Source organism: Didymella exigua, assembly GCF_010094145.1.
Source record: "Didymella exigua CBS 183.55 unplaced genomic scaffold M421scaffold_3, whole genome shotgun sequence".
NCBI classification, from domain to species: Eukaryota; Fungi; Ascomycota; class Dothideomycetes; order Pleosporales; family Didymellaceae; genus Didymella; species Didymella exigua.
In genome coordinates, this window is record NW_022984777.1 from 857,853 (window position 1) to 883,691 (window position 25,839).

The 25,839-nt window shown below is 55.3% G+C and overlaps 11 protein-coding genes across 11 annotated transcripts; 6 read left to right on the forward strand and 5 right to left on the reverse strand.

Moving 5' to 3' along the window:
• Positions 1-376: 376 nt before the first annotated feature.
• Positions 377-2,275, forward strand: M421DRAFT_54091 (N-acetylglucosamine-phosphate mutase; the record flags this gene model as incomplete). The annotated part of the gene is made up of 4 exons (XM_033595182.1): positions 377-458; positions 525-721; positions 852-1,361; positions 1,415-2,275. 4 exons carry the CDS (start codon positions 377-379, stop codon positions 2,273-2,275), a joined length of 1,650 nt encoding a protein of 549 aa, XP_033453126.1.
• A 1,418-nt stretch (positions 2,276-3,693) lies between these two features.
• Positions 3,694-6,655, forward strand: M421DRAFT_98066 (DUF221-domain-containing protein; the record flags this gene model as incomplete). The annotated part of the gene is made up of 3 exons (XM_033598577.1): positions 3,694-3,789; positions 3,842-5,676; positions 5,728-6,655. 3 exons carry the CDS (start codon positions 3,694-3,696, stop codon positions 6,653-6,655), a joined length of 2,859 nt encoding a protein of 952 aa, XP_033453127.1.
• Positions 6,656-6,919: 264 nt separating this feature from the next.
• On the reverse strand, positions 6,920-8,823 carry M421DRAFT_1459 (uncharacterized protein; the record flags this gene model as incomplete). The annotated part of the gene is made up of 7 exons (XM_033587532.1): positions 6,920-7,294; positions 7,356-7,865; positions 7,920-8,176; positions 8,224-8,423; positions 8,510-8,535; positions 8,590-8,636; positions 8,685-8,823. The coding sequence occupies 7 exons, from the start codon at positions 8,821-8,823 to the stop codon at positions 6,920-6,922; spliced, it is 1,554 nt and encodes a 517-aa protein (XP_033453128.1).
• Positions 8,824-9,092: 269 nt separating this feature from the next.
• M421DRAFT_416478 (MFS general substrate transporter) lies at positions 9,093-11,159 on the reverse strand. Its single transcript, XM_033591086.1, has 5 exons — positions 10,628-11,159; positions 10,213-10,579; positions 9,903-10,163; positions 9,487-9,854; positions 9,093-9,434 (listed from the first exon to the last, which is right to left on the reverse strand). Exons 1-5 carry the CDS (start codon positions 10,878-10,880, stop codon positions 9,178-9,180), a joined length of 1,506 nt encoding a protein of 501 aa, XP_033453129.1. The 5' UTR covers positions 10,881-11,159; the 3' UTR covers positions 9,093-9,177.
• A 569-nt stretch (positions 11,160-11,728) lies between these two features.
• M421DRAFT_251796 (fructosyl amino acid oxidase) lies at positions 11,729-13,290 on the forward strand. Its single transcript, XM_033588611.1, has 2 exons — positions 11,729-12,147; positions 12,200-13,290. The coding sequence occupies exons 1-2, from the start codon at positions 11,866-11,868 to the stop codon at positions 13,238-13,240; spliced, it is 1,323 nt and encodes a 440-aa protein (XP_033453130.1). The 5' UTR covers positions 11,729-11,865; the 3' UTR covers positions 13,241-13,290.
• A 49-nt stretch (positions 13,291-13,339) lies between these two features.
• Positions 13,340-14,947, reverse strand: M421DRAFT_53394 (uncharacterized protein; the record flags this gene model as incomplete). Its single annotated transcript, XM_033595111.1, has 1 exon — positions 13,340-14,947. One exon carries the CDS (start codon positions 14,945-14,947, stop codon positions 13,340-13,342), a length of 1,608 nt encoding a protein of 535 aa, XP_033453131.1.
• A 281-nt stretch (positions 14,948-15,228) lies between these two features.
• M421DRAFT_416480 (CRAL/TRIO domain-containing protein) lies at positions 15,229-17,086 on the forward strand. Its single transcript, XM_033591087.1, has 2 exons — positions 15,229-16,417; positions 16,470-17,086. Exons 1-2 carry the CDS (start codon positions 15,432-15,434, stop codon positions 16,903-16,905), a joined length of 1,422 nt encoding a protein of 473 aa, XP_033453132.1. The 5' UTR covers positions 15,229-15,431; the 3' UTR covers positions 16,906-17,086.
• On the reverse strand, positions 16,836-19,023 carry M421DRAFT_251879 (glycoside hydrolase family 27 protein). The gene is made up of 5 exons (XM_033588613.1): positions 18,832-19,023; positions 18,507-18,783; positions 18,241-18,452; positions 18,129-18,188; positions 16,836-18,077 (listed from the first exon to the last, which is right to left on the reverse strand). Exons 1-5 carry the CDS (start codon positions 18,928-18,930, stop codon positions 17,214-17,216), a joined length of 1,512 nt encoding a protein of 503 aa, XP_033453133.1. The 5' UTR covers positions 18,931-19,023; the 3' UTR covers positions 16,836-17,213.
• Positions 19,024-19,116: 93 nt separating this feature from the next.
• Positions 19,117-20,996, reverse strand: M421DRAFT_53782 (uncharacterized protein; the record flags this gene model as incomplete). Its single annotated transcript, XM_033595153.1, has 4 exons — positions 19,117-20,117; positions 20,194-20,459; positions 20,513-20,896; positions 20,965-20,996. 4 exons carry the CDS (start codon positions 20,994-20,996, stop codon positions 19,117-19,119), a joined length of 1,683 nt encoding a protein of 560 aa, XP_033453134.1.
• Positions 20,997-21,303: 307 nt separating this feature from the next.
• M421DRAFT_416482 (general substrate transporter) lies at positions 21,304-23,655 on the forward strand. The gene is made up of 4 exons (XM_033591088.1): positions 21,304-22,276; positions 22,333-22,553; positions 22,613-23,138; positions 23,186-23,655. The coding sequence occupies exons 1-4, from the start codon at positions 21,767-21,769 to the stop codon at positions 23,582-23,584; spliced, it is 1,656 nt and encodes a 551-aa protein (XP_033453135.1). The 5' UTR covers positions 21,304-21,766; the 3' UTR covers positions 23,585-23,655.
• Positions 23,656-24,189: 534 nt separating this feature from the next.
• Positions 24,190-25,838, forward strand: M421DRAFT_416484 (uncharacterized protein). Its single transcript, XM_033591089.1, has 3 exons — positions 24,190-24,604; positions 24,658-25,239; positions 25,291-25,838. The coding sequence occupies exons 1-3, from the start codon at positions 24,481-24,483 to the stop codon at positions 25,419-25,421; spliced, it is 837 nt and encodes a 278-aa protein (XP_033453136.1). The 5' UTR covers positions 24,190-24,480; the 3' UTR covers positions 25,422-25,838.
• The last annotated feature ends 1 nt before the right edge of the window (position 25,839 follows it).

A 25,839-nucleotide genomic window follows, 5' to 3' on the forward strand; every position in this document is an offset into this window, starting at 1 on the left:
ATTGCGCAACGATGTTCAGAAGCAGTCTTCCAGCTGATTTCGCAAGCAATTTATTGGTTGTACCGCTCTCGTTGACAGCGGACATTCGCGGCAGGCCGGTTGAAGATGCTGTGACACAAATGGCTCGTCAGGTACGAGCAATGCAACGTCACTCGAAATAGAAAGCACGTTGCTGATCTTAGAGCTCATGATCCCTGCACAGCGCCCCACCAACGCTTGCGACTCTGGCAGCGGCCAGCTACATCAGACCATCGCCGCCTCGACTGACGCTTGAACTTCTCCAATTTGTCTTCTCGCCTCTTCGCTGAGCGTGAGCCTTCTGTCTGATATCCAGTTTCTTGCATTGTCATCCCTTGAACACCCCTCTACCATCGTCATGTCTGACCCCATCGCCGACGCTGCGCAGAAGCACCCTGCGCCTGAGGGCCTTATCTACACGTACGGAACAGCTGGAGTAAGTCGGGCACTATAGAGCGCGAAAAATTGTTGACTGACCATATTGTAGTTTCGTACCAAGGCGTAAGGCTCTCCACATACCCCATCCCCAACCCCGCGACACCAAGCTGACCGCAACAGCGATGTCCTCGACTCGGTCCTTACACGCGTTGGTCTCATCGCAGCCCTTCGATCGCGAGCTCTGAAGGGCAAATATATTGGCGTCATGATCACAGCCTCCCACAATCCTCCTCAGGACAACGGTGTGAAGCTCGTTGAGCCGTTGGTATGAGCCTTCAACCCATGGCTGCGAAAGTCATGCTAATGATTCTGCAGGGCAACATGCTGCAGGTACGCTCTATCAGCTCATGCGGGGGCGAGGGAGAAGTGCAGGGCAATTCTAATATGATGTGTAGGAGGAATGGGAGGTCATCAGCACCGAGATGGCCAACAAGTCCAGCCCCGAGCACGTTTCGAAATACTACCACGATGTCGCCGCGAAGTTCAAGATCGACTTGAATACCCCCGCTCGCGTCGTTGTCGCTCGCGATACAAGAGCATCTGGCGCAAGGCTTCTTGGTTGCCTCCAGGACGGCCTTGCGGCCGCTGGCGCTGAGGTCAAGGAGTACGGTTTCCTCACCACACCTCAGCTCCACTACATGGTCCGCTGTCTGAATACTGAGGGCACAAAGGACGCATACGGCACACCCACCGAGAAGGGCTACTACGAGAAGTTTGGCGCTGCGTTCAAGACTGCGCTGCGCGGCAAGAAGCCCTCAGGATCTCTTACTGTGGACGGCGCCAACGGTGTCGGCGGACCCAAGCTCACGGAGTTGATCAAGTACCTGCCATCGAAGGACGATGGTGGCCTTGAGATCTTTGTCATCAACGACAACGTTGTCAAGCCTGAGAGCCTGAACGTTGATGTGAGCTAGATGACCTTGATGCACAAGAAACTGTCCACTGACTGTTGTTATAGTGCGGTGCAGACTATGTCAAGACCAACCAGCGCGCTCCCCCCTCTTCCAAGGCCGGACCTGGCGACCGCTGTGCATCCCTCGATGGCGACGCTGACCGTGTCGTGTACTACTTCAAGGACGAGCAGAACGTATTCCGTCTTCTGGACGGTGACCGCATTGCAACCCTTGTCGCATCTTTCCTAGGCGACCTTGTACGCCAGGCCGGGCTCGCAGACTCTATCAAGATCGGTGTTGTACAGACTGCCTACGCCAACGGAGCTGCCACAAACTACGTTGAGCAGAACCTGAAGCTTAAGGTCGACTGCACTCCTACTGGTGTCAAGTATCTGCACCACGCTGCAGAGAAGCTTGACATTGGAGTATACTTCGAGGCTAACGGTCACGGCACTGTCATCTTCTCGCACGATACCCTCGACAACATCGAGAAGTACGAGCCCAGAAACCCTGGCGAGAAGGAGGCTAAGGAAGTTTTGCAAGCCTGCATCAATCTCATTAACCAATCAGTCGGCGATGCGCTCTCTGACTTCCTGCTCGTCGAAGTGGTCCTTGCGCACAAGCACTGGGGCCCTCAGGAGTGGCTCTCGACTTACACTGACCTCCCCAACCGTCTACTTAAGGTCCTGGTCAACGACCGCACCATCTTCAAGACCACAGATGCTGAGCGCAAGCTCACAAGCCCCGAGGGTGTCCAGGCACAGATCGACAGGGAGGTGCAGAAGGTCCGCCAGGGTCGTTCGTTCGCCCGTGCCAGTGGTACCGAGGACGCTGTCCGTGTGTACGCTGAGGCTGCGACCAAAGCGGAGGCCGAAGATCTTGCCAGGAAGGTCTCGGAGATCGTCAAGGCCGCCGGCAGCGCTTAGAGAGCGGATCGGATCCACTACGACGAGGAGATGATTTTGCGATTAGATAGAGGACTTCCTTGATCGGAAGCTTCTCATGTGATACTTGGGCACGACATAACCAAAGTTCGTGAACTCGGGGTAAGACAAAAGGACATGCATGACTGGATGACTTGATGATAGATAAAAGCTTGGATATCGATAAAAGACGGCATTAGCATTGCATCGCTGCATCCACGTGCTTGTTGGTGAACTGCTCACAAGGCCGACAGCGTACAACGCTGATCGCTTTTTCTCCACTTCAATGGTATGTACTACATGAAACCCTTATCCTACGCCCGTGATGACGGAGACAGTCTTCGTCTGCAAGACTGTCTCATTCACAGATACTGCGTATCAGAGATCCCTCTGTGGACTCGGTGTGCGATCACTTTTACTTTTCCTGAGGCCAACAACCACATGTCCACCACGAACCACAGCTTGGCGCTCAACGGCTAACGTGTTCGTTCAGAGTTTAGTAGAGACTTTTCTCAGCTCCGCCATGGCTAGCGCATAAGCGACAGTGTCCTGTGGCGCGTCGTCACCAAATAATGACAGGTCTGAAACACGAGGTTGACTTCCGTCAAGCGGAGGTCGGCAAGACTGTGTATCCCGTGCAGCCAATCACAGGGCGTGCCTGGCTTCCAATCCCCAGGCCTTCAAGGCCACTAAAACGGCGTCTGAGATGCGAAACACGGTGTGCAGGGTTGAGGAATGCAAGCCCTGTGTCACGGGGGTCAGACCAAGCTGGCGGCCGCATTTCACGGTGTTGAATGCGTTGTGCACGCACTGCGGCGGTCTTTCGATAGAATACGGCTATACTCGAGCGTTGCGTCAGGGCCTGGTCAACTCGGGCGGGGCGCTGTAGCGCGGGACTGACAGCTGCCCTCCGCAAAACCGAGCGTCGATGGGCCTCCTAAAAGGGGAAGACGTCCTCGATTGAGCGAACTTTGGCAGGCTTCTGGAACCGAAAAACAGATTCACTGTCAGGCGTCGGCGGCTGTGCGGCGTCAAAGTGGACGCTAAGTGGATCACTCAGACGCATGCCAGACCCTTGTCGACGCGGCTTCTTCCCTTACCAACGGATAACGGACGCGTTAACCTGCCTCGAACGCCGATCTCTTCGTGGGCCTTTGTGTCTGCACACTCTTCTGCAGCAGCGGACAGCGACGTTTCCTTCGTATCTTTGTTCCTGCTCTGCTTGCTGCGACGCGCGCAGCTTCACCTCACGCCGTCTTCGTGACCATCACTTTCGCTCTGCGCGACAGCACAATACCCTTCGCGAATACGAGGCATGTGTTGAGCACCTCCCTCGCTCGTCATACCTACCCACTTGCCCGCTCGCATTTGCACCCACGCTCGCTCGCTCGCTCACTCTTCCACTTACCCCACACACGACAATGGATTCGAAATCGCCACCATGGCTGCTCTCGCGGGACGAGAGCATTGGCCAGAAGTTCGAGGATGTTATGAACAACAACCCGCTGGGCGCCCAAGTACGCACGCGACCTTGGTGACTACACAAGGTACATACTGACACTGCTCAAGGTAGATCAAGATGCCGTTCTGACCGCTATTGGCACATCCCTCGGCGTCACCTGCGCCATATTCATAGCATTCCTACTATTGCGACCTTTCAACACTATCGTTTACGCCCCCCGCCTGCGTTACGCCGACGAAAAGCACCGACCGCCGCCGCTCGATAAATCGCTATTTGCCTGGTACAAACCAGTGTTCAAGACAAATGAGGATTATTATGTCGAACGAATCGGCATGGATGCGACTATATTCCTTCGGTTCGGGAGAATGTGCCGCAATATGTTCATCACTCTGGCTGTCTTTGGATGTGCAGTTATTGTTCCCATCAACATTATCTACTCGATCAGGCAGGGCAAGCTCACTGGCAGCTTGACGGATCAGTCGCTGGCCACCTTCACCCTGATGACACCTCAAAGGATGTACGGTGAGGCTCTTTGGGCCCACGTGGTTATGGCATATGTCTTCGACTTCATCGTGTGCGGTTTCTTGTGGTGGACATACCGTGCCGTGCATCGTCTGCGTCGAACCTACATGGAGAGCCCCGAGTATCAGAACAGTTTGCATGCCAGGACCCTTCTGATAACTGACGTCAAGAAGAACATGCGCAGCGACCAAGGCTTAGTGGATATCACGGACAGCGTCAAGACTACATCGGAAGTACCGCGAACGACTATTGGCAGGAACGTCAAGGATATCCCAGATTTGATCGAGGCGCACGAGGAAGCGGTCATGGAGTTAGAGGCAGTTCTTTCAAAATACTTGAAGAACCCCGCCCAATTGCCTGCCGAGCGCCCCATGTGCACGCCTTCAAAGAGAGACCCAGAGTTCACAGACAAAAAGCAAAAGGTGGACGCCATCGATTACCTGACCGCGAGAATCCAACGCCTTGAGTTGAAGATCAAGGAAGCCCGCGAGACGGTGGACAGCAGAGATGCCATGCCATTCGGGTTCGCCAGCTACGAGACTCTCGAATCTGCACATACGGTTGCATTTGCTGCACGCAGCAAGCATCCCGAAGGGACTACCATTCGCCTTACTCCCAAGCCAAACGACATAGTCTGGAAGAACCTGCTCCTCACCCCGCAGCAGCGGCGATCGCGACGATTCATCATGAACATATGGATTACGCTACTCACAGTACTATACTTCATTCCCAACGCCGGCATCGCTATCTTCTTATCAAAGCTGAACAACCTGGCGCTCTTTTGGGCAGCCTTCCAGACAGAGATGGCAGCGCACCCCAAGTTCTGGGCTGCGGTACAGGGCATCCTTGCGCCAGCACTGACATCGCTGGTTTACTACTTCCTCCCCATCATCTTCCGTCGCCTGTCCATCAAGGCTGGCGACCAGTCGAAAAGCTCTCGCGAGAAGCATGTCCTTCACCAATTGTATGCCTTCTTTGTTTTCAACAATCTGGTCGTTTTCTCCATTTTTTCAGCCGTCTTTCAGATCATTATGAGTGCCTTAGCGGCACGTCAGGGCGATGCGAGCTTTTTCGCGGTCGTCAAGGCTATCGAGCCTTTCCAACAGCTTATGGGCGCCCTATGTAACGTTTCGACGTACTGGATCACTTGGCTTGTCCAGCGAAACCTGGGTGCTGTCATCGATCTATCACAAGCTGTCAGTCTACTTTGGGGTTCATTCTCGCGCAAGTTCCTCAACCCAACGCCCCGCGAGCTGATTCAGCGTACCGCCCCGCCTCCATTCGACTACACTAGTTACTACAACTACTTCTTGTTCTACTCGACAGTCACTTTGGTATTCGGATTGTTGCAGCCCATCACTCTCGTTGTCACCGCATTCTACTTTACTCTTGACTCCTGGATGAAGAAGTATCTCTTGATGTAAGTGCCTTCCAAATTTACTCTGGACCAAAATTGCTGACAGATTCCCAGGTACGTCTTCACTACCAAGAACGAATCAGGAGGCCTCTTCTGGCGTGTATTGTTCAACCGCATGCTGTTCGGCGCCTTCCTTGCGAACGTCGTTACAGCATGCCTAGTCGCTACCAAAGGCGGCACACAGCAGTATATGATGGCGGCTGCTATGGCTCCCCTGCCATTCATCATACTTGGCTTCAAGATCTACTGCAAGAGGACGTACGATCATTCAATGAAGTACTACACCCACGGCACTTCAATCGCAGGCACTGAAGCCCAGACACCAATTGACAAGGAGGCTCGCAGACGCGACCGCGTTGCCACCCGCTTCGGCCACCCTGCTCTGTACCAGAAGCTGACCGTTCCCATGGTCCATGAGAAGAGCAAGCATCTCCTTGCGGAGGTCTACCGTGGGCGTCTTGATGGTGAAGTTGGTGATAATTCAGCATTCGGTGACGTCTACTCGATGAAGCGCATGAGCAAGGAGAACCCAGGCAAGATCGCAACATCAGCTACTGGACCATTTGAATTCGTCTCGGAGAACAATATGGACTACGAAAACTTCAAAGATCGCTCCGAGTTCAACTCTGACCAAGGGTCTATGTACGGCGACAGCACCCGCCCCGCGTCGCCGTCCACACTATGGGGTGATAATGGTCGCGGTCGGTCATCAAGTCGCGGTAGTACGCGTGATGAGCCCGGTGTTACGTACCCAGCGGGCTATCACCAAACACCCAGCAACTTGCGCGAATACAGCCCCAGCCCAAGCCCAGAGCCAGGGTTGCGTCACATGGAGAGCAACTCGACCCAGCACTATCAGACCCGTGACGACCATGATCTACTCAGCAGCGCGGCGCCTATGGGGCATCAGACGCCGAGTGGTTACACGCCGTACAATCCCGATAGGGACGGTGAAAGGAGGCACGATTACTTCAGGAAGTAGGCAGGAGTCTCGTCGACAATTTCTTTGTGTTCAGAGGGTTGAGACATGTGGTGGATCTTTGCATTGGATGGTGTTCAGAGGTCATTCTGGGCTTACTTTGTGTTCAGAAGCGACATAGCGGCCTTTGGTGGCAGATTGCATAGTCATAGCGTTATTGATGTCTGAATCTACGATTGACTTGTCTGCATACAAATCACTACATCAGTCCCGATCATTCTGTCTTTCGAAACTGCATGTGGCTCTTTCGAGCGTTTTGGTCAGCTATCATGTTAATCCCGGATTTGCTTCCTTCTGCTTGCTTGCGTAAGGCCGCTTGTTTTTTTGAATTCTCCTGTCTCTCCATTTCCACCACACGCCGAACACGATTAGTGTCAACGGTAACGCAACGACTACGAGGACCCACCATTTGCCAGACACGTGCAGCCCTTCATCACCGAAATCGAAGAAGTTGGTGCTAACGATTGTACAGACAAAGGTTCCTGGAAGAAACACCATGGTGACAGCAGCTAGAGTGATCATCGAGGCCGAGTCCTGCTGAGTCTGCTCCGCAATCAACGCCGTATCGATCGCCGTCTGTTGACTCACTTCAGCGATATTCTGATTCAAGACAGCCATGCGTTGATTGGCGAGATGGAACAACTAGCATAACATGTCAGTGACGGCTCATGTTCTCGTTGAATTATGTACTGCATGCGCTTACCAGTTGGATGCGGATGTTGGTCCGGTCATGATAAACCTGGGTCCATCGGACGCAGATATCGCATTGGGATATCAACGCCTCGAAAGACTCTCCTGCATCGACTCCGCGGTCACATAGCCAGTCTTTGCTTCGCTTTCCCCTGATTATGTTGTACGTTTTCTGCAGGAATTGCAGTTGCGCCAGAAGATCCTCGCAGTCCTGCCGTAGACCAAGCCAATGGCGCACCATCTTGTGCAGTTGACGAGTCGCCTTGTCAAAGTCGATTTCTTCTGGTCTGCCAGGGTCGCCGAAGCTCTTGAGAATATGGTATTTCCAGTACTCTGCAGTATCGACTCTGCGTGGACTAGTCACGCTTACTCCAGGCTGCATTCCAATGTCCCTTTCCTCGTCGTTATAGTGGTTCTCAGGAATTGAGAGCGCAGGTGTGTCGACGTTGCCATTGGGTCTCAACTTGTCTTGGGGAGCGTCATTTCTGACCTCTTTGATCGATGGCTTCTCCAGTATCCCCTCCTACAATGAGGTGTCAGCGGAATGCATCGAGCGAGAGACGATAATTTGCTGTACAATACCAAGAAGCATCGATCTTCGCTCACCAATCTCGATCTGCCATTGCTTCAGGCTGTCATCGGCCACCAGTGTGTCGAGGAAGAAATCTCGATGGAGTACTGCTCGCCTGCTCTCGTGAAGATAGATAGATTCGAGCCTGCCGCGAGCACCGGACGGAAAGTTGATGCAGAAGTACGTGCTTCTTTGTTTCTCTCGTATGGCATGAGTAAAACTCACACCCGTGTCCCAGCCGCAACGGTATTGATAGCATATTTCTGGAGATGTTAGTCAGTTCGTTGCGCCTCCGAAGTTGAGTGCATACCAAATTTATCGAGCTTTCCCATGTCGTTATGATGCAAATACTTCTGATTGCCCATCTTCGCCCAGTAGCTCTCTTGGGAATATAGATTGCACAAAAGAATACCAGATAGGCCAGCCTCACGAAGAACTTTGACGGTGGACGAGGGTAAATCAAAATTTCCCGGAAGCCAGCTTTTACTGGTCGCAAGCGTGTTGATGAAGCTGAGAAGGTCAATCAGATAAGCCATTGTCCCTGACCCGTTCCAATCTCCAGTTGGTTGAAGAAATCAGGAGATTCGTCTACGTACCAGATCCGCAAGGAAGGAGCGGGTAACTTTTCGATCAGATGTCAGACTTCCACAGGCTACCTTCCGGGTGCTATACATACCTTGAGCACATTTTCAAGCTTCACATGATCGACTTTACGTTTCCACACTAGATGTGGTCAGTACCGCTATGCACGAATACCTCCCAAGGGCGTACGCAAATTGCATCCGCTACCGTAAAGGACGTCGATTTCCACATCTGCTCCATTGGATTCGCTGCTTTGCTCCAAACCCCATGCAATGAATGAAGCATCCTCAAGATCTGGGTGTCTGCAGCTGAGCGACACAGAGTCCATGGCGTCATGACAGCGAGCCTTTTTGGGCCATTCCTGCCACTTTACATCTCGGTGCCGGCCGATTCGATCAGATCGCGTTGTAGTCGAAGTCGGTGGTTCGAGAGCTGTGCTAGCCATGTCCTGAGAACCTGAAACAGTGTCAAAAACTGGGATTTGTGGCAGGAAGAGTTGCAAGAAGGCTGAAGTTTAAGAAGGTGCAGGCAGGCCGGCAGGCTGAAGTTCAGCTTCCTATTCTGGGCCTAGCACGTGGGGGGGAAAAGAAATCATCGTGAGTGGATGGACACTTGATTAATTCTTGAACTACCTCGTGCTCATGGAAGGCTCTGAAACATTCAAGACCAACTTTCTCGTACTTCAAGCCTTTACGTCGATGCTCACGGCGCCAACCTTGCTTTCCGCACATTCAATTTCCTCCGCAGTTACATCGGCGGGAATGCGGTCTGGGGTCGAGTTGACCAAGACCAACATGGGACCGAAGGCAAGAGCCATGAGGCCAAAGGTAACACAAAATCCAATGAGAGGGCTGGTTTTGATCTGGGTGTTCATGCCGTATGAGATGGCCTGACCGATAGCTTCGAGACAACGGAATGCGGCACCGTTGCGAACGTTCGCTACACTGAGTCAGCATGCGCTTCCATGTGCACTTGGATCAAGATCACTTACCTTGTGCGTCAGTCGCAAACGAAGATAGCAGCCAGTACATGTACGACTGTGACAGTGGACCAGTTGTCTGCACGAAGAAGTAGGGTAAGAAGGAGCGTGCGTACAGCGCATCCTCCCAGTCGATTTTGCCAGGGTTATTGCTGTTGAATCTGGCCTGCATGACGATTGACCAGATGTAAACGCCGAGGTTGAGGATGACGACCATGAAGAGACCGATCTGAGCTCTTCGTCGCTGGCTTAGCTTCTTCATGTCAAGGACGAAGCCCAGAGCGAAGCATCCAACGATGCAGAAGAAAGGAGAGACAAGTGACGACAGCGCACGAGCTCGAACGCTAAAGTAGGTTCCCAGGTAGGTCGACCATGTGCCACTAGAGAGGACGTCAGTACAGCAAGGTAGGTTTGGACTGCGTGCTTACCTGTAGAAGAAGGACCAGACAGCCCAAAGAGCTGAAAGCATGATGAGTTTTGAGGTCATAGTGACCTTGATCATCTTAAATTCTGTCTTCGTTGACAACTTCTCGGATACAAGGATCTTGGTGCCGTCGGACCTGACCACGCGCTCTAGAGGCGAGATGAGGAAGGCGAATGGCAGAGCCATGCATTCGATGATCAAGAATGCGATGTATGTGTCAGGAGTGACGCCACCAGTCACACCCTTGACGTGGTTCTTGGAGAGACTTCGTTGTGTCAGCGGGAGCGTCTGCGTCATCACGATAACGCACTCACTTGATGGCACCTCCTACCAGCTGTCCAAGGTTGCGAGCGACGATCCACAAAGCAAGGTACTTTCCACGAGAGTTGGAAGGCGCAAGCGACATGATCGTACCACTCTCGGCAACGTACCAGGTGCCCGTACCAATGCCAGTGAAGAAGCCACCTAGAATCAGATACCATTGGTTGCCGAACTTACTGTTGCAGTAGTATGATGAACCTCTGATGGGAAACGAGCAAGCGCCGATGACCAAGGACCACTTTGTACCGAGCTTGTTGACAATCGGTCCGCCTAGAGCACAACAGATGGCCAACATGGTGTAGTTGATTGCGGTCGCGATATTCGATGTTTGGGGTGTTGCAAGACCTCCTCCACCAAGGCCTCGAGATTTTCAGCATGTGCTGTAAACATGTACGTCGAGACACTCACCAGCAATAGCGTCCGCCATGGCAGGACCACAGAAGGCTTGCACGCTGAGCAGCACCATTTGTGTCAAGCTATGCTGCCACACGCGTTTCCACAGCGGGACTGTTCGCTCATACTCCTCCATGTTGATCCTTTCCTCTGCGTATCCGATGTCGACGTCGACGGGGACAGTCATGGGGTCGTTGCCTTTCGTGCGGAGTGCATTGTCTTTACCACCAGCATGTGTGTTGGGTGGAGCAGCGTCGAATTCAGACATCTTGATGGAAGACTTTGGTAGCTCAGCAAAGATGGTGAAGATGTTCTGAGCTCGAGGCTGGACACATCAAGGAGAAGAGCACCTGGGTCTTTATACCGCTGCCTATCAGCACTCCCACGGCTCATAACACCCATCCTCGCTTGCCGGTACATCATCATGCTACTTATCTGTGGATCCATTTTAGTTTACCCCAAGCTGGGGTAAACCGACGGTTGATAGACGCTGTGGAGTCATGAAGTCCAAGCGCTCGGTGACGAGATCGCGTGCTGGATGAGAGGGGATGAGAGGGGATGACAGGGGATGACAAGGCCTATGCCCGAGAAGGTAATCTGAACAGTTCAAAACTCGCTAAGACATCTGAGGAATGTTAAGGCGACGCTAGCAGTGGTACACGAGGCTTGGTGCGCGGATGTTACCTCTCCGCGGGCCGATGTCGTTCAAACATCAACCCGACGATCGACCGCCCTCCAAACTTCATCTCTATGTTCAAACGTGGTGGTTGCAATTCGAACTGTTACCTTTCGGATCTCATATAAATGAGAAGTCGTAGTGGCATTGGTGCGGAATTGGTCGGCACACACAAAGCGGAGGATCGTTGATCTCCAAGTCCGAGGACGACATCCATGAAGGACCCACTGAGTGCTCGACCTAAACAAGTAACTGCAACAGCCCGCTAGCTGCAGGAGCAACCGACGTCTGACTAGGATCATTAACCGATTGTGAGGCTCGTTATCGGCCACCTGAAGTTATCAGAGCCCTCAACTCCATGGAGAGACAACCTCCACGTCGTGCCATCCTCCACGTCGTGCCAACCTCCACGTCGTGCCATCTTCACGGTGGCGTGTTCAGGCCTCCTACTCCATCGAGCAGCAATAACAGCCCAAACCTCAAGGCTAAAAGGCTGATGAGAAGACTGATATCACCGGTATCGATCGAAGATATCAACGGGAGGTAGGAGTCTTGGATTGAACAACGCGATTGCACGATGGCAAATCCGCGTTCAAACACCACCGTCATCGTCGTGGGAGGTGGCGGTACCATCGGAAGTTCAACTGCCCTCCATCTCGTTCGCTCCGGCTACACAGCGTCAAACATCACAGTCCTCGACACATATCCCATTCCCTCTGCGCAATCCGCCGGCAATGACTTGAACAAGATCATGGGCGTCCGCCTGCGGAACCCGGTGGATCTCCAACTGAGTCTCGAAGCACGGCAGATGTGGAGAGAAGACTCGCTGTTCAAGCCCTTCTTCCACAACACTGGCAGAGTGAGCAGAGCCACCCCACCAAAGCCCCAACACCACACTGACAGCTTCCCAGCTCGACTGTGCGCACGGCAAGAAAGGCATCGCAAGCTTACAGCAAGCCTACCAGGCCCTTCTCGACGCCAACGCCGGCCTGGAGACGACAAACCACTGGCTCGACTCCGAAGACGCCATCTTATCCAAAATGCCGCTCCTAGACCGCGACCAAATCCAAGGCTGGAAAGCCGTCTTCAGCGAGGACGGCGGCTGGCTCGCGGCAGCCAAGGCCATCAACGCCATTGGCGCGTTCCTTCTCAAGTCCGGCGTGAACTTTGGCTTCCACGGCGCCGGTACCTTCAAAGCGCCTCTGCTGGCGGAGGGCGTGTGTGTCGGCGTCGAGACCGTCGACGGTGCGCGCTACTACGCGGACAAAGTCGTGCTTGCTGCGGGCGCGTGGAGCCCGGCGCTGATCGATCTGCAGGAGCAGTGCGTGAGCAAGGCGTGGGTGTATGCGCACATGCAGCTCAGCCCCGGAGAAGCGGGGGAGTACAAAGACTGCCCCGTCGTGTACCACGGCGACTATGGGTTCTTCTTTGAGCCAGATGAGCGCGGCGTGATCAAGGTGTGCGATGAGTTCCCGGGGTTCACGCGGTTCCAGACGATGCAGCCGTTTGGCGCTCCCGAGCGGAAACGCGTCAGTGTGCCGAGGAGCCATGCAAAGCATCCAACCGATACATACCCTGATGCGTCGGAGGTGAGCGTTAGGAAGGCGGTGGCTACATTCCTGCCCAAGTTCAAAGACAAGGAGTTGTTCAATCGCAGCCTGTGCTGGTGCACTGATACTGCGGATGCTGCGCTGTTGATCTGTGAGCATCCGCAGTGGAAGAACTTCGTTCTGGCGACGGGTGATAGTGGACACTCATTCAAGCTTCTGCCGAACATCGGCAAGCATGTGGTCGAGTTGCTGGAGGGTACGCTCTCCGAGGATCTGAAGCAGGCGTGGAGGTGGCGGCCGGGGACTGGTGATGCGTTGAAGTCGAGGAGAGCAGCGCCTGCAAAGGATTTGGCGGATATGCCGGGGTGGAAGCATGATGAGGCGGCGAGATCAAAGTTGTAGCACAGGCATGTGTAGAATAGCATATAGTCAGGGCATCACCCTGCTGGCAAACCAGTCATCTCGATCGTGAACATAACATACACATTATCGTTAACCCGCTCACGGCGGAACACCCTTGGCGTCATCGTCCTGCTCTCCGTCTCTGGCAACAGCCGCCCTGTCCACCCAGCCCTCACCCCTGAGCACACCCAGGCCCTTCCGCGCAACACCGCTGCTGACGGACCGTGGCGACATCTCGTACAGCACATTGACCGTAGCCAAGCTGAGGACGAACAGCAACACATCTCCGTTCGCAACACCACGCCACCACCCCCTCTTGACGCCGACCTTCCACGCGGAATCAATCGACATGCGCGTGCAGTACAGGAAATTCCCTCTCCCGCCTTTGCGCTCCAAAAACGCCCAGAGGCCTCCTAGGAAGCCGCCGAGGAACCAGCGCTGCGTGGGGAGAAAACTGCGTGGGAACATGTTCTGGAACAAGCAGATGGAGCCCCAGCTGGTCCCAATGGCACCCGAGATGAACAGAGACATGCGCAGGATGCTTTTTGCGAGCTTGTTCAGAGCTGCCGAGGGCGAGGTGAGGAACGCCTTGTAGCGCGCGAGGCTCATGGCGGTGAAGAAGATGGTAAAGAAGCGGGCGACTTTGGGGAATGCCTGGATCCAGTACTGCACATATGTGCGCAGACAAGACGGGTCTTGGGGATGCAGGAGGGCGCACGAGAGCGACTTGATGGCTGGGTGGGCGGGCGATGTGATGGGCGCAATGGCTGTGAGGCTTCGAGGCAGGGTGTCCTTGTTGGGGAAGAGGATGGGCGACACAAAGGGCGGCCAGCGCTGCTTGGAGATGTTGGCCAGCCCGTCCACAATGTCGTAGGTGCCAGGCCAGCGCACTGATCGAGAAAGGTCAAGGGGTCGCTGCTGGATGTACTCTGGCGAGTTGCCTAGGATGAAGTTGCCGAAGCCGTCAGGGAAGCAGTCGCGGTCGAAGACGAAGGCATGGAGCAGTTGGCCGTATGCAACGGGCATGAGCATCCAGGAGCCGACCCAGGACGGGGTGTTCTTGAAGCAGCCGCGGTCCTCGAGGTGGTTGTACCAGAACTCGAGGGCACGTGTGAAGACGTAGATGGCCATGGTGATGCGCAGCTGGTCGCCGGGATACACGGCAAGGAAGAAGCCCGCCATGCTGGAACCCACTGCTGGCGCCATGCGTGACGTCAGCGAGCGGGAGACGCGCGGGTTGCGTTTGCGGAACGAGCGGGCTTCATTGGTGAGGAGGCTGTCGCGCAGGCGAACGAAGAAGCGCCGCAGGAGGCGGTGGAAGAGCAGGATGAGGGCAAGCGAGCTGCTGAGACGGACCGTGGTCGACCTCCAGACGGGCACGCGGGGCTGGCGGCGGGCCGGCACGGGTCCTCGCGCCAGCAGCTTGGCCTTGACCAGCTCCCAGGCCTTCAGCCCCGTGAAGGTCGCGAGGCCGAGGCGCAGCGACGCGCGCACTGCAGCGACGGTGTAGTCGTCGGGCCCCTGGGCGATGGCATTGTAGCGGCGCGGGTTGATGGTGCGCTTCCTCACGGCCGGGGCGCGCGACAGCAGATACTGGTGCAGCAGCTGGTACTCGCGCGGGCTGATGGTGTAGCGCAGGGCGTTGCGCAGGACGGGGTCCATCTTCTCAGCCGGCGGCGGGGACTGCGACGCGCCCGAGGACGACATGCTGGGCGGTTGGCGGGGTGTCGACGGCAGCGGCGGCGGCAGCAGCAGCAGTGGCAGCAGTGGCAGCAGCAACAGTGGCAGCACGCAACATTGTTTGCGGGACTGTTGTGGTCGAGTCGAAGCTGGGGACCGCTGTCTCTGCGCAACGCAGCGACGCGGCAACCTCGGCAGGAGCAGAAGCGCTTTCTTCACATGGGGACTCGGCGTTCGGCTAGCCAGTCAGTACGCTAGCTCTGGCGAGTCTGCGACATGTGCTTGACGACTGCGAAGCGCAAGCAAGACACAACCATTCATGTCTACACAGGAACGCACTCTGGCATGGTTCTGGGTGCTGCATGTGCTGCATCCCACGTGACAGCGCGCATGGGCGCCGATCGGCGCTACTGTCGCGTTCACCGACAGTTTCGAAATACATTGTAGCCATATTATCACACAGCTTCGCAGCAGCATCCATAACCCCCACCACCACCGCTCAAGAGTCACCATGGCCGACAACGCCAAGCCAGACGCCCCAGCGCAGGGCCCCGCAGCCCCTCTCGGCGATGCACCTGAGAAGCAGAGCGAGCCCGTTGCTCCCCAGTCCATCGAGGCCGGGGAAAAGGGCCTCGAGGCCACCACGGAGACGAACGAGGCCGAGGAGCTGGCCAAGGGCACAGCTGATCTTGCACTGGACGAGAAGAAGCCCCTAGACCCAATGCCCATTGTTGCTCCCCAGCCTGCCGTCGCCGTGGAGAGCCTGCCCACTGAAGCTTCGCAGCAGGCCTCTGACCAGGCACCCGTCACCACTGCAGGCCCCAGCACCGTCCTGACGCTTGGCGACAGCGGCACGGCCGCCGGTGCTGCTGGTTCTGCTCCTGGTGTCACCACTGACGCTACCGGTGCTGTCGTCTCCAACGAGTCTGCCCCGGCTGGTGCTGGTGCTGATGCTGGTGCTGGTGCTGGTGCTGGTGCTGGTGCCGCTGATACTGCTGCCCCTGCCCCTGTCCCGGCTGCTGCTGCCACTGATGCTGCTGCTCCTGCCGCTGCTGCTCCTGCCGCTGCTGCTCCTGCCGCTGCTGCCCCTGCCGCTGCCTCTGCCTGGCCTGAGACCGCCGCCGACCACCCCTTGACCCACTTCTATGACGCCTTCGAGAAGCTCACCGAGGAGTCCGGCCACAACGAGGTCTACGGCGTCACACTCACAAAGTCCGACGAGTTCCACACCAAGCTCATCCTGCAGAAGTTCCTGCGCGCCAACGCGAACGATCTCGAAAAGGCCAAGCAGCAGCTGCTCGAGACGCTGAAGTGGAGGAAGGAATTCGATCCTCCCAAGGCCGCAGGCGAGTCCTTTGACAAGACCAAGTTCGATGGCCTCGGCTACATCATCGAGGTGGACGGCGTCCCGGAGAGCGAGAACAAAAAGGACACCGTCACGTTCAACATTTACGGTGCTGTCAAGGACAACAAGGCCACGTTCGGTGACCTCGATGCGTACGTCAGCCCAAACACACTCCCTGGACGCACTCACTGACACCACCTGTAGTTTCCTGCGCTGGCGCGTAGGCCTCATGGAGAAGTCTGTCCAGAAGCTCAACCTCTCCAGCGCCACCCAGCCCATCCCCAACTACGGCGAAGGCCCCGACCCCTACCAGGGCTTCCAGGTGCACGACTACCTGCAAGTCTCGTTCCTGCGCCAGGACCCGCTCGTCAAGGCCGCAACAAAGAAGACCATTGAGGTCCTGGGTCGCTACTACCCGGAGACCCTGTCGCGCAAGTTCTTCGTCAACGTGCCCGTCGTCATGGGCTGGCTGTTCAACGCGACCAAGCTCTTCATCGCCAAGGAGACAGTCAAGAAGTTCACCGTCCTGAGCTACGGCAACCAACTGGCTACCGAGCTGGGCCAGAGCATCCCCAAGGAGTACGGCGGCACCCAGGCCGCGCTCAGCGAGGTCGGTGAGGGCATGCAGTTCGCAGCCTAGGCAGACCCGCGAGACAAGTGGACTGGTTTCTCACTTCTTGCACAATACTGAGCGGAGAGGGGGGAGGGGGCAGGTAATGGCAGGAGAGATGTTGCCCACAGATGGCGGGTGGACGTACATAAAGTTTAGCGAAAAGCTTGATAGCCTTCATATACCCAATCACATGTCCATTAGCACTGTACACCGTTGCTCCGCCTATGCAGCTCATGATCGAAAGGAAAGTCTAAATCTATGCAGCTCGCCGTCCCACATGAGGTACTAGAACAACAAGTGCTCATCTACAACAACAGACCACGGGTACCGGCCCCTCACAACTCGTCCTTGGCAACACGATCAATGCTCTTCCCCTGGAACTTCTCGCCCTCCTTCGCAATTCTCCTCAGCCTGAACACCTTCGCAGCATGGCTCTTCACCGGTGCCTTCAAGCTGCCGCCAGCCTTGACGACACCGACCTTCTCGCCAAACAGCCTGGCATCACCCTCGCGAAGACCCTGCTCGTACGGCGTCTCGGTCGCATTGTACCAGCTCACCTTCTTCAAGATGGCCGCGCGATCCGCTTCAGACGTGGCAGCGAGCAACTCCTCCGCAGTCTCTTCGGCCATGCGGTGCGCCCACAGATCGTGCACGGCCCAGTCGTACTTGACGTGAGGTGCGGACCCGTGAGGGCCAAAGGGCGTGAAGATCTCCGACAGGGAGATGTCCATGTCAAGATCCTCGGCGGCAGCGTTGAGAAGGATGACGGCCTGGTCGCCGTTGTGCAGATAGCCCGCCCAGACGTGCGTCTCGCCCTCGCCGTACTGGTCTTTGGCGACCTTTGTGTCTCTGCGGACTCGAGTCACCGATCTGCCATGGGGATCCTGGCTGAGCGCGATGATGGCGGGGTTGTTGATGATGGTTAGCGCCGACGCCGGCATGGAGCGGAGATCGTTGCCTAGGAAGAGGGGAGACTTGAGCGCCGCCCAGAGTGCGAAGTGGGCTTTGTATTCTTCGTCTGTCATGCCGCCTTGGCCGACTTCGAGCATGTCGAGATCGCTCCAGCCGCCTGGGATGGATCGGTCCGCAAATGGAGCGACTTTGTTTAGGATGAAGATGACGGAGCAGTGGGTTCCAGGGGCGATGCAGGATGGATCACCAGGAGCCATGGTGTTACAGCCGCACAAATCATCAGGTCGCTGTGAAGTGTCAGTGCAGGTCTCCCGCTCCGACGCTTTCCTCAAACTTGCCGTGAAGCTGTCGTAGATATCGCCTGTGATGCGCCACGAGTTCGAAATAGACATTCCCCACTATAGCAATGTCAGATCTGACCTGAATCCACAGCGTCTGGGGTGTACATACAGTATGTACCGAGTCTTCTCCCCAGTTGCACAAGTTGAGCAGGATGTTTCGTCCAGTGGCCTTCAGAGCATCTGACATGACCTTGAAACGATTGAACGAGATCTGGGGTGTTCCGATCCTGCCCATGTGATAACAGCTGTCATACTTGAGCATATCAACTCCCCACTCAGCGAAGCTGTTGGCATCATCAACTTCATGGTCGAGAGATCCAGCTGTCCCACGCTGTTAGTCCCAGGCTTGGTTGTTGACAACGAGCCATCACTTACAGAAACGTGCACAGGTCATCTCGCCTGCGCTGCTGTACATGCCATATTTCAGTCCTTGACCGTGGAGATGATCTGATATTGATTTCAAGCCATTGGGAAATTTGCTGAGCTCGGGTTGAAGTTTGCCATTCTTGTCACGACCATTGACATCTTGCCAGCAGTCGTCCAGCACAACGTGATCATATCCTAAGTCTCGAAGACCAAGACCCAAGATCTGATCTGAGGTTGTGTACAACAGGTCTTCCGAGACATCGCAGCCGAAGGCGTTCCAATTGTTCTTTGGTCCATCAGTATCGTGATCGGAGGTTCATATCGGTCGTCTTACCCAACCCATCGGAGGTGTTACAGCTAGGCCATTGTTAATTGCAGCTGCTCCAGTGATAAGGGTCGCAGCGACGATGTTGCTGTATCGATGCGGGGCCATCTCTGTTGTTGTTGATGTTCTGGGTGTCGAGGTACTTGTTACAGCTGCTTGTGCACGTTTCGGACACCCATCACACTTTGCGTCCGACCCGACCGCTATGCGAGTGCCGACGCCAAGTTTTCCCGCCCTGCGCTCTAGGATACGATCCACACAACACGCGTGGAAATTACATGATGTTTTCCGCCGCTATATTGGATGTGGGGCCTGGTGTACCCGTGGGGAAGCGCCATGTGGGGTTTGCATCACCATTCCTGGCGAGGTAACCGACAACGAGGAACACGATGAAGGCGACTGCTTCGAAAGTGCCAGGAGAGCCTCGTAATGCGGGTCGTTGTCTCGCGGCTCGAGTTCCATATGGGGAGCAAACTGAACCAAGAAACGTAGCAGCCAGCGGTCCAGAACGAAACTTGTGTCTTTGCTTCGCAAACAGGTTTGATGAAAGGCCCTCAGGCGGCTCATTGCGCTATCGACACTGGACCAGAATGGCCGCAATCGCAGGAGGATTTCGAAGTTACGTTCGAGACGAGACTTCGCCTGCCGTATCTGGCCGTTATCTCCAGAGAAGAGCAGGGTGTGGATCTGAACAGTGGATGCGATTACGAGGATGTGCGCAACTGCTGGGTACATCACCTCGCTGCCCAGAGTAGCGAACGATCGATAGACCACTTCGCACAGTTTTGAGGCATGATGTTTGCAGTCCGCAGCGTACAAAGTAGAAGTTGAGATCGAATCTGCACCAAGGAACTGGTAGTTAAGCAGTTGACCATAGTGATAGTACCCTAGGTACAATGCCGCGAACATGCGTCCGAAACCACGATCAGCGAACCATTTGAAGTTGTCAGGTGTGTCCCTCATGTGGTGAGGCAGGCTCTCCAGCCAAATGCTTAGCTCACGGGAAAGCGACTTGACACCGGACTCCAAAGCCTCGCCATCGAGATGTTCCGACACACATCGTTGGTTGAAATCGATGACCTGCAGGAGTATCCTGTTGAGCTTGATCATTTCGGTCAGAATAGGCGACTCATAGGTTGTCGGATTGCTAATGAAGTTGGACGTGAAGTCGTCACTCATCGACGAGAACGGAATTTCGTCGATTGGATATGACACCGTACTTCGGAGAGGCATAATTCTTGGGACTTTGACTGCAGCGGACGACCACACGTCGACCATGCAGACAGTCCACCAAACTTGAGTATAATTAGTAGTTTTTTAACCCAGCCCCTAGGCTTGAGAGTGAGCATGACGAATCAAGAGCGGACATACCTCTGATGTTGACTTCCCTCTCCAATAGACTGGTGACTGGCCGATTGGGTAAGTCGAGGACGAGGCACATGCGGCCTGCCGTGCTGTAGAACACATTCTCGACGTCTGTATCACCATGTGCAGCTGCATATGCACCCAAAAGTACACACGCTTGAATCGTGACTGGGGATACATCACGTAGGTTGAGTAGTGCTTCACTCGCTGCGCGGAAGCCTTCACCCCTCTCCCGTGGGTCTAGCTCCAGGTACACGGAGCTGTTTGAAAATCTGTGCAGCAACAGTTGAGGAGCATTCGATTGGCTTTCAGTCTGTGGTCTTACCTGCAAGAAAGTGCGATAATGGCGAGCAGAATGATCCTCGGCACCCTCTCTCGCGCTACATCCTCGGTAAAGGACGGGCGATGGTACATCGAATGAAACTGATCATGGATGTAGTCGAAATACAAGTTCACCAGCTCGAGCCTCAGAGGCATCGGTGGCAGGTCGGATGGGAACTGACATGACGTTGGTGTGAGTTGACTGCCTGGCGACGCTGACGCATGTTGGGTGGCCTCGAACTCTTCGATCTTTGCTTGACGTTGAGCATAGTAGCCACCCTCAGGAGGCCTCTGGACGCAGTGCAATGCTCGTGACCGACAGTACTCGCATGCGATCACCCGATCAGACCGCTCCCCCGCTGGGTAGATGCACTTGCGTCGCCGTGCTCTGTGGTAAGTCAGCAGCGCCCTGTCGGACCAGACATCTGGTAAGTGTAAGGTTCTCGGTTCGCTTACCGGCAGGTGCTGCACGCCGATGGTTTGCGCATCACGCTCTTACAGTGGATCCACGTCGGAAAAGTGGTGAATCTTGTACAGGCGGAGGGCGGAAAACTCTCTCAGCCATGTGGTTTGGCCTTCACAGACGAGACGACGAACTTTGTTGTTGTCCGAACTGTCCCCGCTTTGCCCCTCAATTGGGACTGGCTCCTACCAGATCGGGCGGTTTTCCGGGTCGCAACGCCTGCCAAGTTTGCAGTTAGAGACGGTCCGCTCTTTGCCAGCACTCTAGAGGCGGACTATGGGCGGAAAAGTCTTCGATCAAGCCACGTGAAAACGATCCTGCGACCTGCAGGTTCACCGTTCTCAGTTCCTTGGGAACCTTGGACGGCTATTGCACGCGCAATTGGTCGTTGAACCGCCTCGGACCTGACTCGGATAGCGCCATTGATTGGCCGAACGATCAGCCACGCACCTTGCCAGATCTCCACACGGGGCATTGTCCCATGGGGCGGAGACGAACTTGCCTGCATCTCCCCGCAAACTTAACGGGACTTGCCTAATCTCGGTGCTTGCCGGTCGTGTGGTTTCCCCCTTCCAGACCAATCCACCTACTGAGCCGCCATCATGATTCGGTTGCCGAGGCCGGCCTCTTCAGTTTGAGCGACCATACGCACGACATATACACATATAAGCTGAGCCACTTTCCGCATCCTGAGTACGATCCACTCACGCTCAGCGTGCGCATCAGAGGGTACATCCTCCAGACTCTAACTCGAAGAGGTGCTCAGCATCATCTTGGTCTTCTACCGTCTTCACCATGTCTGGGCTTGACGACAAGACCGCTGGTCATTTGGCCGAAAGATTCGATTCGACGACGGGCCACGGCGCGGCTGACAACACCAATGCTGCCATTCACAATGAACACAACATGTCCGTCCGCCAGAGCTTACGGTTCTGGTGGAAGGCGATCGTGTTCTCTTTCCTGATCTCCCTCGCCGTTGTCATGGAGGGTTACGACACATCGTTGATGAACAAGTTCTTCGCCTTCGAACCATTCAAGAACAGGTTCGGCGATCAGGAGAGTCCTGAGGGCGGCAGGATCGTCTCATCCAGATGGCAGACCATCATCCTGAACGGCACTCAGGTTGGCTGTATCCTCGGTCTGATCATCAATGGCTACATCACCGAATGGATTGGGTACAAGAAGACCATGGTCGCTAGCATGATTGTCATGATTGGCGCCATCTTTATTCCCTTCTTCTCAACCAGCCTTGAGATGTTCCTCATCGGTGGTATCATCCAAGGCCTACCTTGGGGTGTCTTCCAGGTAAACCAAGTTCAGGAGTTGAGCCAGTGAAAAGTTTTGGTGCTAACGAACCCCAGACACTCGCGATCTCTTACGCGGCCGATCTCTGCCCTACACACCTCCGAGGATACATGACCTCGTGGATCAACATGTGCTGGGTCATCGGTGGTCTTTTTTCTACCGGTGTCCTTACTGGGCTCATGAAGAATACTACTGAGTGGGGTTACAGGCTTCCGTTTGCTCTGCAATGGATCTGGCCTATCCCCATCATCCTCGCTACTCTGCTAGCGCCCGAGAGGTATGAATTCGATGAATAAGATGGCGCCGATAGCACAGCAAACTGACCAAGTGTCTCAGTCCGTGGTGGTTGATTCGTCAAGGCCGCGTCGATGAGGCTCGTGCCGCCATCAGCAAGCTCACCGCTCCTCAGGAGGGTGTCGAGTTCGACTTGGATGCTCACGTTGAAATGATGGTCGTCACTGATCGATTTGAGAGAGAGGTATCTGCTGGCACCAACTACTGGCATCTCTTCCGTGGCAGCGACCTCCACCGAACTGAGGTCTCCGCTATGGCATTCATTACTCAGGCGCTCTGCGGTGTTCCCTTTATGGGCTTCGGTACTCAGTTTTTGCAGGGTGTCGGATTGAGTCAAGATGACTCTTTCCATTTGACCATTGGTCAAGACTGTCTGGGTCTGGTAGGCTGCATCATCGCCTGGTGGATTATGACCAAGTTCGGGCGCCGTAAGATGTACTTGACTGGTCTGTCAGCCATCTCTCTCATCCTGCTCATTGTCGGATTCATCGGTCTCGCTCCGAAAACCAACAAGTCAGCGAGCCTCGCTGGAGGTATTCTAATCATCCTCATGATCTTCTGCTTTCAGGTATGTCATCCGGTCTCGACGTTGCATCCATGTGCTGACCAGCCTAGCTTTCTATCGGTCCCATCTGCTACACTCTGGCCGCCGAGATCCCCAGCTCTCGCCTTCGTATCAAGACGGTCGCGCTCTCGCGCGCCAGCTACAACAGCATTGTGTTCGTCACCAACACGATCATGCCGAAGATGGTTGGTGTGAATGACTGGAATTGGGGCGCCAAGGGCGGCTTCTTTTGGGCGGGCATTGCGGTGCTATTCATCATCTGGGGTTTCTTCCGTCTCCCAGAAACCAGGGGCCTCACATACTCAGAGCTGGATCTGCTGTTCGAGCACAGGGTGTCGTCGCGCAAGTTCACTCGCGAGAATGCTGAGGCACTGAAGCCTGCGCTCATGGATGTTGCTTTCCAGCACGAGAAGCAGGCTGGTGTCGAGCGCGTCGAGTCGCACACTTAATGGACACAAGATTTGGCTCAGATAGTAGGTGTACGTAAATACTGGGAATCTCTACATCAAATACGAGAAGTTTCAGCTAGCCGATAGATCCTTGCCACGCCTGTGATGTCTTACCACCTCCTGCCCTCTCAGCTGTGCCATCCAAATAGCACAAGCAGCTCGATGAGTAAGCTGCGTCGCTGCAGAGCACAGCCAAGACGAGAACAGGTGACGGCAATGTCGCAAGACGAGGTCGAGGGTGGCAGCAGAGACGAACAGCCGAACATCGTATTCGGAGGCCACGACCGGCCACAGCCCTGCAAGCATTCAAGATTACCAAAGAATGCCATGAGCGCAAACACTTGGCTCGATCAACCGCAACAACAACAACCACAACAACCATCCTAGAGCGGGCCTTTTGCTTTGAGCGCGAGCTAAACAGAAGAAATATGCGCAGTCGCAAAGAGCCGCAAAGTTCAAACAAACGAACTAATCGATAGGATGTGCATGACGATGGCTCTCAACGGGTGTGGGTGCGCCGCCTATTCATAGCAATGAGCGGCGAATTGGGTCGAGTGAATCGGTGCTAGTGCCCGCATGGCCAATTCATGCTCGGACGCCCCCTGTATGCACCAGCCAGCCCTTTCTTCAGCGAGCCCGCCATCGTTGTGTCTCCTACTTACAGTCAACTTTTGTCCGCCCGCTCGCCTTTCGCTTTCCTTCACCAGTCGCTCGTTTTTGGCAGGGAACGAGGCCTCGGACACGCTTGCGTAATCTACGACGCCGTTTGTTGACACGCCAACACGTTCTCGTCGCACTACCGGCTCCACACGACGATTCCGCCCGCATCCTTCAGCCGTCTCACGGCCCCTCGACTCGACCTCCTGCAGTGAATTGGGAATCTGGGCAGGACAATAATGAGGCCTTCACAGCTGCTCGCCGGCCTCCTGGCCCTGACTTCGGCCACGGCTGCCATGCCCGACGCCTTCGCCAACATGCACGGCCTGGGGGACGTCATCAACATTTTTGCCCGCCAGGACAGTATGTGTGCCGCCCGTCTACGCTGGAACCGCATTGCTAACCCGCCCCGCCAGACTCGGCCTCGGCCTCAGAGCAGCAGTCAAGCAACCAGCCCTCACGGACGACGGCCGCCGAGTCCAGCAAAGCCAGCGCCACCAACACCGACAGCAGCAACAGCGCCTCTGTCTCAGACAAGGCCAGCGCGAGCGGCTCGCAGAAGGCCTCGGGCAGCAAGACGTCAAGCAAGTCCAAGGTCACCAGCTACGACAATCGCCTGCCCGCGGGCGGCATCTCCATGGTGACACCTGGCGCCCTCGCCGGTTCGCAGTTCTACAAGGTCGGCGACTACGTGACCTTTGCCTGGAACTACACGTCGCTGTCCTCAACCCCGTCCGCCATCGACATCCTGGCCAGCTGCACCGCCAACCAGGCCACATATACCATCGCCGTGAACCAGTCGTCAGAGCAGACATCAGTTGTGTGGGACACGAAGAACACCCCGTCCGGACAGGTGCCCTTCCTGACCGAGAAGTACACGCTCATCATCTACGATGCCGAGTCCAGCGTCAGCGCTGCCGCCAAGGCCGGCTACCTGGCTGTCTTCAACTCTTTCCAGTTTGGCATGTACACACCGCAGCCCTACGTCCCGTTTTCTGGTAATACTCTGTCCGCCGCTCAATGTGCAGCACCCAACTGACTCGACACAGAATTCAACTGCGCAAACTGCAACGGCGCACTCTCGCACTTCGAGAAGATGACCCTCCAAGCCCTGCTGCTCACCACCGGCACAACAATCGGCTCGCTGGCCTACTTCACATACACATTTGGCCTGTGGTAACCCAAGACCACCACGGTCTGCACGCATACGGACGACATCTCGTCCACGATAACGGCATTCCTTACGCTTCACACCTGTCCATATTTCACTCATCTCAAATCGAATCTGAATCACAAAAAGGTCCGGGCTGGCGCTGCGGGTTCGGCAGCGTTCAGCGGGGAGCAATCCACAATCATTTGGCGTCATCTAAGGTTGAGTCTGGAGTTTACGGAGCACATTCGTCACATCTTTGTAAAGGGCAACACCGCATATCTAGGACTTGGACAAATACGCATCTTAATACAAAGAGGAGTGCGCTGGCTAGCAGTACGGGATGTAATTTTCACGCTGTTGGTCTATAATGATGAGATCTAGCTATCAGGAATTTGAGCGATTGAGAGAGTACAAACACACCAATATCGATTGCCTGTCCGCGTGT

Coding starts and splice junctions, on each gene's coding strand:
- M421DRAFT_416484 (XM_033591089.1), top strand. CDS start 24,481: ATGAGGCCTTCACAGCTGCTCGCCGGCCTCCTGGCCCTGACTTCGGCC. Junction 24,605..24,657: donor CATTTTTGCCCGCCAGGACA/GTATGTGTGCCG, acceptor CCGCCCCGCCAG/ACTCGGCCTCGGCCTCAGAG. Junction 25,240..25,290: donor GCCCTACGTCCCGTTTTCTG/GTAATACTCTGT, acceptor GACTCGACACAG/AATTCAACTGCGCAAACTGC.
- M421DRAFT_416482 (XM_033591088.1), top strand. CDS start 21,767: ATGTCTGGGCTTGACGACAAGACCGCTGGTCATTTGGCCGAAAGATTC. Junction 22,277..22,332: donor TACCTTGGGGTGTCTTCCAG/GTAAACCAAGTT, acceptor AACGAACCCCAG/ACACTCGCGATCTCTTACGC. Junction 23,139..23,185: donor TCATGATCTTCTGCTTTCAG/GTATGTCATCCG, acceptor TGACCAGCCTAG/CTTTCTATCGGTCCCATCTG.
- M421DRAFT_251796 (XM_033588611.1), top strand. CDS start 11,866: ATGGCAAATCCGCGTTCAAACACCACCGTCATCGTCGTGGGAGGTGGC. Junction 12,148..12,199: donor TCTTCCACAACACTGGCAGA/GTGAGCAGAGCC, acceptor ACAGCTTCCCAG/CTCGACTGTGCGCACGGCAA.
- M421DRAFT_251879 (XM_033588613.1), bottom strand. CDS start 18,930: ATGGCCCCGCATCGATACAGCAACATCGTCGCTGCGACCCTTATCACT. Junction 18,453..18,506: donor GATGACCTGTGCACGTTTCT/GTAAGTGATGGC, acceptor AGCGTGGGACAG/CTGGATCTCTCGACCATGAA. Junction 18,078..18,128: donor ATATCTACGACAGCTTCACG/GCAAGTTTGAGG, acceptor GACACTTCACAG/CGACCTGATGATTTGTGCGG.
- M421DRAFT_416478 (XM_033591086.1), bottom strand. CDS start 10,880: ATGTCTGAATTCGACGCTGCTCCACCCAACACACATGCTGGTGGTAAA. Junction 10,164..10,212: donor CTGGTAGGAGGTGCCATCAA/GTGAGTGCGTTA, acceptor GACACAACGAAG/TCTCTCCAAGAACCACGTCA. Junction 9,435..9,486: donor GTTTGCGACTGACGCACAAG/GTAAGTGATCTT, acceptor GACTCAGTGTAG/CGAACGTTCGCAACGGTGCC.
- M421DRAFT_416480 (XM_033591087.1), top strand. CDS start 15,432: ATGGCCGACAACGCCAAGCCAGACGCCCCAGCGCAGGGCCCCGCAGCC. Junction 16,418..16,469: donor ACGTTCGGTGACCTCGATGC/GTACGTCAGCCC, acceptor CACCACCTGTAG/TTTCCTGCGCTGGCGCGTAG.